This window comes from Serinus canaria, chromosome 1A (genome assembly GCF_022539315.1).
Source record: "Serinus canaria isolate serCan28SL12 chromosome 1A, serCan2020, whole genome shotgun sequence".
In the NCBI taxonomy this organism is placed as follows: domain Eukaryota; kingdom Metazoa; phylum Chordata; class Aves; order Passeriformes; family Fringillidae; genus Serinus; species Serinus canaria.
In genome coordinates, this window is record NC_066314.1 from 45561352 (window position 1) to 45576383 (window position 15032).

General features: G+C 38.9%; 1 protein-coding gene and 1 long non-coding RNA gene across 4 annotated transcripts in view; one reads left to right on the forward strand and one right to left on the reverse strand.

Moving 5' to 3' along the window:
* The window catches only part of SLC17A8 (solute carrier family 17 member 8), a 25421-nt gene extending 16941 nt beyond the window's left edge, over window positions 1-8480 (forward strand). For 2 of the 3 annotated variants that reach the window (XM_018910070.3, XM_050969936.1), the window contains 5 exons: window positions 602-751; window positions 3261-3393; window positions 4665-4775; window positions 6128-6255; window positions 6873-8480. In XM_018910070.3, coding sequence (XP_018765615.2) covers window positions 602-751; window positions 3261-3393; window positions 4665-4775; window positions 6128-6255; window positions 6873-7211 — 861 coding nt within the window. In that variant the 3' untranslated portion in view covers window positions 7212-8480. The remainder of the gene's footprint in view (window positions 1-601; window positions 752-3260; window positions 3394-4664; window positions 4776-6127; window positions 6256-6872) is intronic. The other variant, XM_050969937.1, reaches the window with a different exon arrangement.
* Window positions 7571-15032, reverse strand: LOC108961558 (uncharacterized). The gene is made up of 4 exons (XR_001989895.3): window positions 13908-15032; window positions 12220-12289; window positions 10839-10915; window positions 7571-7659 (listed from the first exon to the last, which is right to left on the reverse strand). It is a non-coding gene; the product is annotated as an uncharacterized LOC108961558 (long non-coding RNA).

Genomic DNA, 15032 nt, shown 5'->3' on the forward strand with positions numbered 1-15032 from the left:
TAGCCACAGATTTCAGCTTCTGATTGGAATTCTATTAAAAATCAATAGGTCTCTGAAGTATGTTTCCTGCTGTATGGAGTATTGGAGCATAACACTAATTGAAAATGCCAAAAAGGCAAGTTACAGAAATTAAATTCTCTACCACAGGCCTTTTTTTTCTGAATTAAATGAATTAGGTTGAAGCAGGTAGCTGCTTGTTGCTGCACTACTGCATGTGTCTTAGCCTGTACAACCCTTATTTCCCACTCCTTTCAATGTCTCAAACTGCATCATGCCAAAACGTAGGGAATGGCACAAGGTTTTCTCCAGTTTTCTTTGATTCTTTTACTGATCCTGTTATCCACCTAGCAGGATTCCAGAAGACCTCATGTATTTCAGTAAGCAGGGCAATAGCAGCGCAGTATCCACCTTTAACATCCTAACTTCTAAGAAAAATTCTCTACCTTGTTTTTGCCAGCAATTCAAGAGATATATTTCACTTGCATTTTAAGTGATCTGCGATGTAAGTTGTATGCAATGTATCTAATAGACTTGACAATAAAAGATACTGGGTTTTTATTTTGCCTCTATCTACCCAATTTTTTGATTTTTTTCCCCCTAGAAATTTAGTACTCCATGGAAGAGATTTTTCACTTCAATGCCAGTTTATGCAATCATTGTGGCAAACTTCTGCAGAAGCTGGACCTTCTATTTGCTCCTTATAAGTCAGCCTGCTTACTTTGAAGAAGTCTTTGGATTTGCAATAAGCAAGGTAAATGTCTGAGAATAAGCAGTGACCTAGGAGATGCAGCAGGGGGGGTTCAGGTTGAACATCAGGAAGGATTTCTTCACTGAAAGGGTCGTTAAATATTGGAATGGTCTGCCCAGAGAGGAGGTGAACATCATACCTGGAGATGTTAAAGACATAGCTGGGCATGGCACTTAGTGCTATGGTTTGGTTATTTGAGGAGAACCAGATAGACATGGAATCATTACAATAGATTATTCCCAGTATTTGCCATGACATAATTCTGCTGACCTGATAGAAATAAAAGTATGTGAGCATGAAATTATTAGAAAAAGGAAAAAATGGAGATGTTATTATGGGAAATAGTTGATTAAAAGCCCCCACATATTATGAAAAAACACTAAGTAAATAGAAATGTGCATTTTGTTTAGTGTTGACCATTCAGCATTTAACCAGGTAATTTTTATCCTCTTCTTGATTTTTGTGACTTTTCATTAGCAATGGAAGATCAAATTCTTTATATTCCGTGCCACCACCATTTCATTAAAATCAGAATTGTTACACTTCCTCTTCAGAGCATGAATGAGGAATACAGAAGAATTGTTTTAGAAAAGTTTTAAAAACTCTTTCATTTAGTAAACGTACTTGCTATGTGGTAATTATTTTCAAGCAAGTTGAAGGCTGATAACAAAGAACATCATTATTTATCTGTTCTGGGAGCACTGTGTGCCCTGCTTCTGCAAGAGAAGCAATGGCTGTGCCATGGTAGCAATGACAGTCCAAATGTAAGTACAGCATGGAGATGAAGAGGAATATTAAGAAAAAGTCCATCTATTTATTCTGAGCTGCTTTTCATTAATGCTAGTTCCATCTCTGTGAACCTCACTAATTTAAAACCAGTGTAAAACCAGCTGTCAATGTAACGAGGTTGCACACTGCTGAAAGTAAACTCAAACTTCTCACTAAATTACTTCTTCAAAGAAAAGCTTCTAGAAGATGACATGCTGGTCACTAAAACTCTGTCTCAGGGGTTGTACTGAGTCTGATCCTATTTGAGATCTTCATTAATGACCTGGAGGATGCAGCAGAGTGTACCCTCAGCAGGTTTGCAGATGACACAAAACTAGGAGCAGTGGCTGCTACACTGCAGGGTTGTGCTGCTGTACAGAGGAGCCCTGGCAGGCTGGTGAAGCAAGCTGACAGGCTGACAGGAACCTCATGGAGCCCCATAAGGGAACCTGTAAAGCCCTGCACCTGGGGAGGAACAAACCCATGCACCAGTATGGTGCTGGAAAGCAGCTTAGCAGAAAAGGACCTGGGGGTCCTGCTGAGCACCAGGCTGGACATGAGCCAGCAGTGTGTCCTGGCAGTAAAGACTAATGGTATCCTGGGCTGCATCATGCAAAGGCCACCAGGTAAAAGGAGGTAATCTTTCCCCTCTACACAGCACTGGTGAGGGCACACCTGAAGTACTGTGTCCAGTTCTGGGCTCCACAGTAAAAGAGAGATATGGACAGACTGGAGAGAGTCCAATGAAGGAATGGAAATATTTATCCTCTGAGAAAAGGCTGAGAGAGCTGGGACTCTTTAGCCAGGAGAAGAGAAGGCTCAGCAGGGTTCTCATCCATATGTTCGCATATCTGAGAGTGTAAAGATGAAAATAGGCTCTTGACAGTAGTGCTCTGGGCACAAACTGAAACATGGGACGTTCCTTCTGAACATGAGGAAACACTTTTTTGCTGTGAAGAGGACTGTGTACTGGAGCAGGCTCCTCAGAGTCCTCAGATCCTTTGATCTCCATTGCTTATGAAAAGTCAAAAAAATCAAGAAGGGGATAAAAATTACCTGGTTACCTGGTTGTGGAATCTCCATCCTTGGAGATACTCAGGAGCTGTCTGGACAACATTTCTGGGAATCATTCTCTATGCAATCCAGCTTGAGCAGAAGGAGGCTTCTTCCAACCTCAACAATTCTGTGATTCTGGGAAAATGAAAAAAAAAAGAAAAAAAAAAAGATTATTAAATTATTTGTAAAATTATTTCATGATGTCAGGTTTTATGCTGTATGGTCTTCAGTCCCTGTGCAAAGTGCAGGTGCTTCCTTCCTTTACACAGAGGCAGGAAGCTGAGATTGATTTGTTGTTCAGGAAGGAGGTCCTTGAGAACATGAATAGCAAAAATATAAAAACACAGTTGAAAACCAAGATAAAGCACTCCAGTATCAGGACACAAATGACAGGGCTTTGTGATGTCTGCAATTGAATTTAATATGAACAGTCTTCCGTGCAACTCTAAAGAGAAACCATGAGTACCTGGGATATTGCATGGCATTTCTAAGGTGAGATTCTCACTTGTGCTCTGGTTTCTCCTCCTGGCCCAAAAGATGTTTCCTCCCTCACCCAGTTTTGAGCATTTGCTGTAATTAGATAAAGTGATCCAGGGAAAAGAGGTGAAGAATCATTATGGTTCCTGTTCTCTTGCCTTTAAATCTTGAAGGAGAAATGACAGTTCAGCACACATTTGTCTAATTGCAGGTTGGCCTTTTGTCGGCAGTTCCTCACATGGTCATGACAATCATTGTGCCCATTGGAGGGCAACTAGCTGACTTCTTACGGAGCAGGAAGATCTTAACCACTACCACTGTAAGGAAGGTCATGAACTGTGGAGGTACTATTGGATTCTGAAAATATGGCATTTCAAGTGTGCGTTGCAGTCAGTGCAAGTATCATAGTTTTGCCCATGTTTGATTGTAACGAGACAATTTACTCTATATTTCATTTATGGCTGGTTAATCTGAAGTGTTAAGTGGAGAGCTGATGCCTCATGACATAAATCCTTACTCATATGAGCATGCTTTATAAAAGGGAGGGGACAAGAAGTCTGGTTAATAATTAAATGGGCAATAGCATGGTATGATCAAATAGGCCTCAACCTGCAAACTCATACAAAGTCAACCCTGTACGTGGTGCTGGAGAGACCCTTTCCCAGTGGATATGTTCTTGAAGTAACTGGCCATGTTGCCATTTGCTACTCCCAGCAGAGCCCACTGACAAGTTTAGGCTGGAAGGTTTAGGGTGGAGGTAAAAAGTGAAGGATGAACAGGAAAATTTTAACTCAGCACAAAATAATTTGTTTCCAATTCAGTCACTGAACTGAAAAATCAGTGATATGTATGGTTGATACTGAATTAGAGAAAAGATTTCAAGCCAGGCAGCCTGTGGAGTAGTTAGTTGCCCACTGCCAATTGCTGGCTTGGATTATTTATAGATGGCATGGGCTCCTAGAAATAGAGATGCCTGCAGCCAGTGATGCCATATAATTTGGCTATGCATCTTCAGAAAGGATGGTTAAATTAATTGTATTTTCAGGGCATATTAATATTGTCATTAAAACAACAAAACAGAAGGATTGTAATGTTACATATTAGAAAATATTAATTTCCAATAATGGCAGAGACTGGAAGTTCCCTGTGATGCTCAGGGATGTCCTGTTGTGTTGGTAACAGAGTTGTATGTAAAACACTCTTTTGTTCCATTTACCAAGAACTTCTTGTATCACTACAACCATGAGAAACTAAAGGCAAGTGTTCTTCTTTCTCTCAAATGTTTGTGGGTTTGTGAATTTTTCTGCCCTTTGCACATACTCACTTTCTCCATTGTCTTCCTGTATTGCTCAGTGAATACAGTGAATTAACTTCACCCACTGTTTGGGTCATGTATACAGCAGTGAATGAAGAGAAAAAAAATAATACATTCTCAAACAATAAATATAAAAATACTTCTGCAAATGCACAAAGCTCCCAATTGTGTTCAAGAATAGCTAAAAGATACAAAATAATTTTCTCTCATTTTAAGCTGCTACTCTTGATAGCGCTAATTAGTATTTTCATGGCAACTAGAAATTTAAATGTAATTCATTCTCATGTGTTTCATTGGAAGGCTTTGGGATGGAAGCAACCTTGCTTTTGGTGGTTGGTTATTCTCACACAAAAGGTGTGGCTATTTCTTTTCTGGTGTTAGCAGTAGGCTTCAGCGGCTTTGCAATTTCAGGTAAGAATTAAACTTATTCTTGCTTTTACTATTCATGATAAAACTGATGTTGTTATCCTCACTGTTCTTACTGTCATAATTTCTATTATTTATTTTGCTCTTAATGTGGCAGCTTATGGGGTGTTTGTTATTTCTTCCCATATCAGAACTAATTTACTTTGCTATCTATGAAACATGTTGCACACATTACCTGAAGCTTTGAAAAGAACCTGCTCTTTATTGATCCCAATTTACATCAGCTTTATGCTGTTATTTTCTAATATACTTTTACACTGTCAGTCATCTTTTCATCCTATTTATCTGTATGCCTAAAAGGAAAGGGAGAGAGACAGAGAGAGAGCATTGATCTGCAATGAGTAGTTGCACAAAGGCTATCAGTTGCAATTCTGTCCCCAACCCTAGCACCCTATTTCTGCTTCCTATGTCAGCCCTCCCTCTGTTGCATCCTACATCCAGGCCTTCTCCAGAAGTTGTTTCTAACACTTCCATGAGTCTCACCCACGTTTTGTAGTCTCAAGCTGTTTTGTGGCACCATCAGTACCAGCATCACTGAATAAAAAACTCCTTTTACTATGAAGATTAAAGATTTTCTGAAGAAGATTGAAGATCTTCCAAGAAGAGTGCTAAGAACGTGGATCTATTGAACAAAACTGACCAGCAAAGTAACTGCTGGTCTTCAGTTATTTCAGGATTCTGCAGATGGGAAGTGGTTTTGCTGCTCAGTTACAAGGTGCTTGGATAGCTGGTCATTTCTATCAATCAGCTTTTACTGCAGGATTTTTCCAGTAGTCTATTTCTTACCTTATTTATTACCACACACTTGGAATTAATTGTCACTTCTTGCAATCTACAATAGTTAACATGACTAATTTTCATTACCTAAGGAATGATAAATATCTGAGCTGATATTTAGTATTTGTTTTTATTTCTTAATAAAATATGTGCTCAGAAGACACACTACAGTAAGGATAATTGTTTTTCCTACTGGTTTATATTCTGTTTTTTTATTATGTTGTTAAGCTCTGTTAAACCACTCATGTGGTTAAAATACTGAAAGAAATGAATTAAAAACACTATTACATAAATAAAAAAAAAACAGAAGACATTTCACTAATTTGAGGCATTGATTCCTTAATTAAAAATATTTGCCAAGTTCACTGTTCCAGTATGAGAAAATGGAAAGTACAGACACTTTAAACAGGGCCAAACGAAACTTTATTTTCTATACAACATAATCTTCAGAGGTGCAGTAGGGAGGCTTTCAGTCTTCTTCAGCCAGAATGACAGTAGATAGCCCTGTTGGCCTGGTAGTGCAATGCTGTACAGCTGGCTGTTTCTCTCATTTTTTGTAGGCTTCAATGTGAATCACTTGGACATAGCCCCTCGTTATGCCAGCATTCTGATGGGGATCTCCAATGGCGTGGGGACGCTGTCGGGAATGGTGTGCCCACTCATCGTTGGTGCAATGACAAAGCATAAGGTAACATTTCTCCATGTTTTCTAGGAAAAGGTTAGGTAATGCAACAAATTTAAGACATTTCAAAGATTCCTGGGGATGCCATTCCATCATTGGTCTCTGCAGATGCTTTTTGTCTTAAACATTCATTTTTAAATACCACTACCACTATTATAACTAATTATCTCTGTAGGGAGACATTGTTAAATACCACCTGAGTGTGAGTCTCTGTAGTATCTCCATACAACTGTGCAATGCTTATAGGGCCTGGAAAACTCCTCTGCAATGCATCCATACTCCCACGGTAGAGTTTCTAAGCAAACATTGATCTACAATAATATTTGTGTAGTTTTTAGAGAAATCCCTGCATTTCCAACTATTTCCACAAATATTTCACATGCAAGAGAGAAACTTTACTGTGAGGAAAAAAAACAAAGAAACTGAAGTTTTATTATATTTGCTGTAGTTATATATATTAAAAAAAAATCTTTGCAATGGCTCTCATAAATTGCTCTGTCTTCAGCATCAGGAATCAAACAGTGCTCACAGTCATTCCTCAATATGTGCTAATTAATGGCATAATTTGGAGGGTGATATTTCTTATTACTGGAAACTTAACGAGACCTGCACCATTCTTTCAGACCCGTGAAGAATGGCAGAACGTCTTCCTGATTGCAGCCCTGGTGCATTACAGTGGTGTGATATTCTACGCTCTCTTTGCCTCTGGGGAGAAGCAGGAATGGGCTGACCCTGAAAACCTCAGTGAAGAGAAATGTGGCATAATTGATCAGGATGAACTGGCAGAAGAAACAGAGATGAACAATGAAACTTTTGTAAGTCCAAAGAAAACGTATGGTGCTACCAGTCAAAATAGTGAAGTACAGAGAAGGGAATGGAAGAAGCAAAAGCAAGTAACTCAAGACATGGAGGAACAGACTTCTTACCATTATGAAAATGGAAATTTTCAAGATTTGTCTTAACACTTGAAACAGTAGGATTTGTATAGCAGCTACTCCCATGACTCCTGCCTAGCTGCCCCAAATCATCAGGTATTCACATTTATTGTCTTATTCAATTACATAACAACTGGCCACATGGCTACATTTGAGGGGTGATAGCTCCCTCTCCATGGTGTGTAAGAAGCTAACAAGAATAGGACTGGAATAAGTGATCCTAAATCCTCTCCCAGCCATTGTATGACCGTGGGAGAGCTTCTGTGCCAGTTAGATGACCAGCCCTGGCAGGGCTCCTGCTTGAAGCAAGCTGTAGAACTTACTGTAGGAGCAAGGAGTTCCCTCATCATCTCATCTGAGTGGAGAAAGGACAAGTGATACCAGGTGGTGGATCCACGGTGATCTGTGTAATCCCTGGGTCTCCAGTGGTGTCACAGCCTGTGGTGAGCAGCCCTTCTTTGCCTTTTTAGGTTTCCTGTAGGGTGGCATTTGAATTGCTTAATCCATGTCAAACAGCAAGCTCAAGCTGAAAGATCAGAGCTGAGGGAAAAGCAGATTTCTGACAGTAGGCTGTAATTAATTACTAATAGTCACTCAACAAGGGGAAGAGGAACATGTGACAGAGGTGGCACAGGATTGCTTCAACAGTTCCTAGAAACTGATTGGCAGATATCTTTATATGCACACCCCACAGAGTATGGATAAGACCATAAAATGGATACTTGTAAAATTTCTCCTCCTCCAAAGATTTTGTGCTGGCATGAGATAATTTTGAATACAAAATCATTGTTAGTGATGCAATATTAATAATCCTTATGAAAGGAAATCCTAACCCTGATTTGATTAGGATTCTCACTTAATTCATCATTGTGAAGTAATTTGAATATATTTTTCTAGTATTATACTGATAGAGCTCCTGCTCTCATCACCAAGAATACTCGTTTTAGGTGAACAAGCTTACAGGAGTATTTAGTTCTGGATCTGTAACTTTTCAATGCCTCAGTCTTGTTCTTGCTATGAATGAAGCACTGTACCATTTGAGAGTTAACAGGGTACCTATGTATAAAAGTAATTATCCTCTGCCATTGGTAATCAATTGACAGTATAAAGTGGCTTTAGCCTTTTTCTACCATTTTTACAATCAAACATTGGAGCATGCTGTATCATCTCAGTTAGCTGCGACTCAGAGACTCATTGTGGCATTAATACTCTTTTCAGAATGGATAATTTCAGTAAGATGTGATTTAAGTTGTCTCTCATTATGACTACTGCCTCATTAAATTCAAGTGAAAGCTATCCTGCCTAGCCTGTGCTGTGCTTTGTGATGTTTCAGTGTTATTGTTCTCGTGTACTGTGTGCAGCCACTGTGATGCACACAAGATCTGAACATTCTCAGATGCATTTTGCTACTTTATTGAAGTGCAATTGAATAGCATGAGTGCAATTATGCTTGTACATTCATTTGAATCCATGGATGATTTCTCTTCCCTACAAACAGGTATATTGGTAAGTTAGCTGTTCTCTGTTCATGTCTCTTGTGTCTCTTCTACTCAGCAAAATCCAATCTGCAACTGTATATGGGTAAGAAGGAAAGTGAGTTGAATGCCTAATTTGACTACAGTGAAGACTTTTGATATGAGCAGATAATTTAATGAAAGGGGTAGTTTTATGGTACAGCTCAATCCTGCTTTTAAAAATATCAGTTTATTAATAAGCCAGTCCAAAAAAATTTGTCACTTTGTGCTGTTAAGTCAGAAAATAATATTTTTTTTTAATTCAAAAACTCATTTTAGACTAGAGCTCCTTATTTCACTACTGATATTTAGAACAGGTATAAGAAAATATCTTATTGCTTTCAGGTGATAGCTTTTGGGAATTTAATTGTCAGGAACTTGGGTCAAATAATTCTCATTATTCTATCACAATAACAGGACCAGCTGCTGTCAGACTATTTTGCAACATTCACCACAATTTACAAAAGAAAGAGGTCCACCACTTTGCATGTGTGCAAAGCAAACTGCTTCTTCCTCCCTCCCCAGTAATGTAACATACATATAGTTGCTACAGGAAGTCTACCAGGGAAAACCATATAATGAAAGGATTCAGTATAAGAATCTGTATAAGTATAATCTGAGGGAGAAAAGAGAAGACCAGACAATGTACTACTCTAGGAACAGTAACATTTGCTTAGAAGCAGCATCATTTTTCCAGTAATGATGAAGGCTAACTTTCCTGTTGTTCAGAGGAATACAAAGGGGGTGAATGCTGTTGTTATGACAAAGAACTACAAACATCCCAACAGTTTGGGAAATGGCCAGCTGGCCCATGAGAGCTTGGCTGCCTCTCTGGTGAGTATAGCTGCTATTTTTTCCTGTTGCAGATGCACCACAGCTGTCACAAGTGACAAGCCACTGCTCAGTTTAGCAGTGTCATCTTGTATCCACAAACAGACTGCACTGATTTAGTTCAGTGGAAGCTTGACTTCAGTGGACATTTGAGTGTTATTTAATATATTGAAAGAAATAGCTTAAAAACATCTGGGAAACTTTTGCATTTAAAAATCCCCTTTCTTTTTTGTCTGAATTTAACTGTCTATTAATCCAATACATCAACTCTTATCAGCTGAAGTTACATACATGTAGTATACATGTAGTATTACATACAATGCTTTTTCAGGCACTCACAGTGAGATGTTTTGGCTTTCTCCCTTTCCTTTTCATTTGTTTAAATATTTCAGATGCATTGCATGAAGTGTAAACATCAGCACTGGTTGGAAACTAGGTTTTTTTCCTGGAAATGTCTGTACTTAATCAACTCTTTGATTTACACAGTGGCTTCCACAATCCTGTATGACAAAGAATAAAGACAACCTATTGAGAACAAACTGACTTTGTAGCTCCAGTTTTGCTGGATGTTTCTATCTGCAACATGCTTCAGTAGAATTTTCTTGTGGAGTCCAAGTTTTTCCTACAAAATGACTCCTTAAAATATGTCAGAATTTGGAACATTTTAACAATCAGGGAAAGTGTTATGTCCCACTCAGACATCTGAAAAGTCATGTCTCAGATAGTAGTAGATGTGAATAATTCAAATGATATTTTCTGTGGAGAAATATTAGCTTGATTATACTTCATTTATCACATTCTTTGAATATTTTGCTGTCTCCATGTTCAAAATAACTTTTGCATATTTTCGAATATGACATTGCTCATACAAGTCAGAGTTTGATTTGGAAATGGCTTTCTGATTGCAGAAGGAAGCAGAATTTTCTTTACACTGGAATATAGATTTTAATTCAGCCAGAGGAAGATTCAGCTCTCCATAACCTGAAATGGTACAATAGTCCACAGGAATGAATTCAAGTCTGAGGAGAAAAAAAGCAGTACAGTCCCAGGAATCTGTTGTTCAGTGTTGTTATTTATTGATCTTTCTTAACAAAGAAAGCTGTAGCTTTTATTTCTTTGACAGCTTATATTTCTTACTACCAGTAGACATTTAATGATAATTAATACTCCTCTTATATTTTTGTAAGAGTTAAACAAACTGGTCCTTTTAGTGAGGAAAGGACAAATTAATGACAGAAATTATGAAAAATTCACCTGAGTAGGAATTTCTCCAGGGAAATAATGATTTAGTCCAAAAGAATGTACAGACCTTGGGTTGAAATATATAACCAGGGCATCCAGATGTTGACAACGCGCCAGGAGGAGACTCATGTGTAACATAATTAACTGAAAGCAGGAAGGTAAAAATTAACTCAAGGTCATGCAAAATGTGTTAAGGTTTTACATGTATGTTTTCAACTGACTTCTTTTGACAGTTACAGAGACTGTAAGTTTAGTCATTATTTTAAGGAAAATTTTGTAAAACACCAGATTTTTTATCTTAATTTTATTTTTATTTTCCATTGAAGATCTTAATTTTAGAGTGCTATTTAATTATTCATATTTTAAGAAAGAGGAGTATTTCTTGAGATTTAAAGAGTAGGAAGGGGAATAGAGGAAAAAGAGAAAGCAAATTGCTGCCACAAGGCCATGCAGACGGAAGGCTGAGGATGGATAAGAAATCAAATTTCAAATCCTGGAACTAGAACTTGGAGTTCTCTAGATGTTTGAGTTAAAAATCTACAGGATGTGTGCCATGATCTAATATTTTTACATCATCTTAGGGTCCAGGGAATTCCCTCAGGTCCCATGTCAAAGCTTAAGTCTCATGAAATCAGGAATAAATGGAGCAATTAAAAACTCCTCATTCTTATGTCTTCCAAATGTTGGATTAGATAATACTGCTGGACAAGTAACATTACTAATACTATTGCAGCTCTATATGTCCATGCAGAAGACAGGCTTCCTAGTAAAAATGCTTTCAACTACTTACATACCAGTATCAGTTATTTCTTAACTTCCATTTGATAACAGTGTTTAGCTGTGACAGAAAAAAATTGTTCCTTTTTTTATCTCAACTTCTTTGGTTTTGTGTTTATACTATTTATCATTTTTACAGCTCTTCTGCATGCAAAATTACATAACTACAGAAGGAAATTTATGTAAGAGATGTAGTAAGATTGGACTTCATGCTGAACTATCTACAGTGTAATAAGAGCCAATTTGGGTATTTTAAGTCTTGATCACAATAAAAACTTGACCCATTTATTTTGTAGTCTCCGTCCCATGTTGTCATGTACTGCCCCTCAATTTAATTACTGTATTGGATATCTGCAGTAGCTAACAGACTAAATTTGTTTATGTATAACCATATTTATCTGCTCAATAAAGTCAATGCTCAGTCACTTGCTGTACAAATTTTTGACAACTATTTCACTCCTTGTTCTTTCTGCATGGCAAATTCAGAACTCCTCTGAGAAGGTCATGGCTGTTTTGTTAAATATGTGTCAGGAAAAAAGTGGAACTCATGAAAAATACATCTCCATTGGAGTTTTAGTTGCCAAGAGGTGTCTGACAAATCTTTGAAGCACCAACCAGGAAGACAACAATTTATAAAATGGGAAGTATTTGAGAACCCCCAATAAAGATACCTCTGCTCTCTGAAGCTGGCAGGCATCACCAGAAGCAATATGCCAGGTGCTTTCTCTTGGCTGGGAATAACTGTAATGAACAAAAGGGGAATTAATGGGAAAAACTTGCTGATATGGTGCTTAAGATAAGAAAAATTGGACTTTCTCTTCTTCTAGGGAGGGGACTTTGATCCCATCTGCTTGTTCCCTGCTCCTTCTCTGGTGTGCAATCAAAAGAAAAATGTCTGCAGGTCCTGAGAGACCCCATCTTTTTCTTTGGCAATGATCAGTTGTGTAGTTTGTACTGGTACAAATCTGCAGGAGGCTGGAAGTGGTTTATGGGCCCTTGCTGATTTATGTTGGGCATGGGGAAATTATAGCGCTAACATGAAATTTGAATTTAGATGTGAAAGAGATTAACATTAAGGACAAACAAGTGAAGGACAATCAGTGTGAATGGATGTAATGCTACTTCTGTGGAATAATGCTGCTGTGTGGGGCAGACACAGGCAACTGGGAGTAACCCCAGCAGGTAGGTTTTCCCTCAGCAAGGGAATGTAATGGAATTACCCTATCCTGCACTGTTCACGTCCCATTTCCCAGTGCCCCATACTGGCTGCAAGTTTACCTGTTACAATGCTTAGATGGAGTGAAGGAAAATATTGCAGTCACACTAGACCCCTATCTTTACCTTGCATTTTCTTGTTTTCATGAGTGGCTTCCCTTGACCCTTGATAACTGATGGAATGGTACACTTGACACCAGGGCAGCCCAAAGCCAAAATTAGCAAGGGTTTGGTTTTTAGCATATTCCTTATTTTAGTTGTATTTATTTTATTTTTTTTATTTTACTTTATTTTTATTTTATTTTATTATATATATATTTTTTTTTTAATTTATTTTAATTTTGGTAGGAAGAGGCAAATTCAGTGCCAAGGTTCATGGCAGCAGAGGCTGGAACCGTTGGTCCTTGGTGGGCAGCTGAAACGTTGCCCTGGCTGGCCAAAGGTCAAGGCCATGCTGGCCTGTCCTGCTCCCTCTGCTGTGCCAGAGCACACAGCAAACTGTCACGCTTGTAGGGGGCTGAAGGGCAAAGTTGCTGACAAAGCTGGGAGGGAAACTGCAGTCAGGATCTCTGTCTCCTAGCCTTGTTGGCTGCCTGGGTACAGGAGCTGTCAGACCATGAGAAACTCTGCTGTTTCCAAGAATTTTTCTGCGTTCCTCATCCACAATCTTACTATTCCCAAGGAACCACTTCTATTCCAATTTAATGGGAAATTGTGAGCAGCTTAAAATGCCCAGCTTAAAATCTTCTGCTGTTGAATTTACCTAAGACAAGGTAAATTCAAGCCCCTCAGCTACTCCCAAGATGTATCCCAAGCCTGGAGCTCGTTATGCATCAGTGCTCTCAATCTCACCCTCCTTCTCTGCCCCTGAGCTGTACCTTTGGTCCATGCACCCCTCTTGTCCCCTCCTTTTTCCCCAGAGTGGTGTCAGGTGCCCAGCCCAGGAAACATTCAAGTTCAAGGTGGATGGGGCTTTGAGAAACCTGGTCTAGTTGAATATGTCCCTGCTCATAGCAGCGGGGGTGGAGTAGATTACCTTTTAAAGGTCCATTCCAGCCCAAACTACTCTATGATTCTTGGGCAATTTTATGTCTTTCAGAGAAGATATGGTTCTGACTCGTGCCAGTTATTGGGTAAGACTTACCTCAAAAGAAATGTGCCTCTTCAAAAAACATGTAGGAGATGTTTGCTAACAGTTTGTTCTCTCTTTGTGTCAATGGCTGGAATTGGTTCCAGAAGGCACAAACACATATTAGTTTTAAAAAAATATCACAAAATGTTTTCCTGAGCCATCAAATTACTGCAAGAGCTGAAGGTCAGCAAGGCTTCCAACACATCACACATGCAGATTTCCTCATCAGGAATGCCTGGTACAAACCCTACTAGGAAGCAAAGCATTTCCTCCAGTAATATTTTCATTAGTGCTTCCCTGAAGAAACCATGAAATATCTCAGAATGAGCAACTGAAGTCCACCAAAGTTGCGTAGAATTTGAGTTTCCACACCTGGTGTTCTCCCCAGATTGTGGCTTAACATTTTAATTTATTTAGTGATACTATATTTGGAGAGATAGGTTTCTGTAGCTAGGGTCTTAGTGAAAGATGCCCAGGTCAATTTGGCTACTCCCCATGGCTATTCCTCCCCAGCTGCAGTACTTGAAATTCCCTTTGTTGAAGGTTGTAGGATACCTGTCAGGCCATTTCTACAACCTGTCCAGGCCCCTCTGAATGGCAGCATGAGGAGCTGTTGCAATAACCACTCCTGCCAGTTTTGCATCCTCTGCAAAGCTGTTGAGGGTGTGCTCTGTCCCGTCATACAAGTCATTAATCACTTGTATTAATCTTTAATGACTGGTCTTAGTCATAATAGTCATTAATGACTGGTCTTAGTCTTCACTCCTGGGATATACCCCAAATCCCTGCCTCTAGCTGGGCTTCCTGCAGCTCATCCCAAACCTTTGAGACAAACAGTTTAGCCAGCTTCAAATCAAACTCACTGTGTATTTATCTATTATAAGCTTTATGATTTTGTCAATGAAGACAGTGCTGAAAGCCTTGTTAAGTTCAAGCTCTGCCCTTGTTCACTGAGCCTGTCTTCTTGTCATAGAAGGTCATTGGGTTCCTTGCCTCCTTCTTCAAGACCAGAGGGATGTTTGATTTTTTTCCATTCATCAGGAATCTCTCCCAGTAGGTACCTTGCCTTCAAAGGCAATCAAAACTGGCCTTACAGTGGCACCAGAAGCTCCCTCAACACTCTTAGTACATTCCATC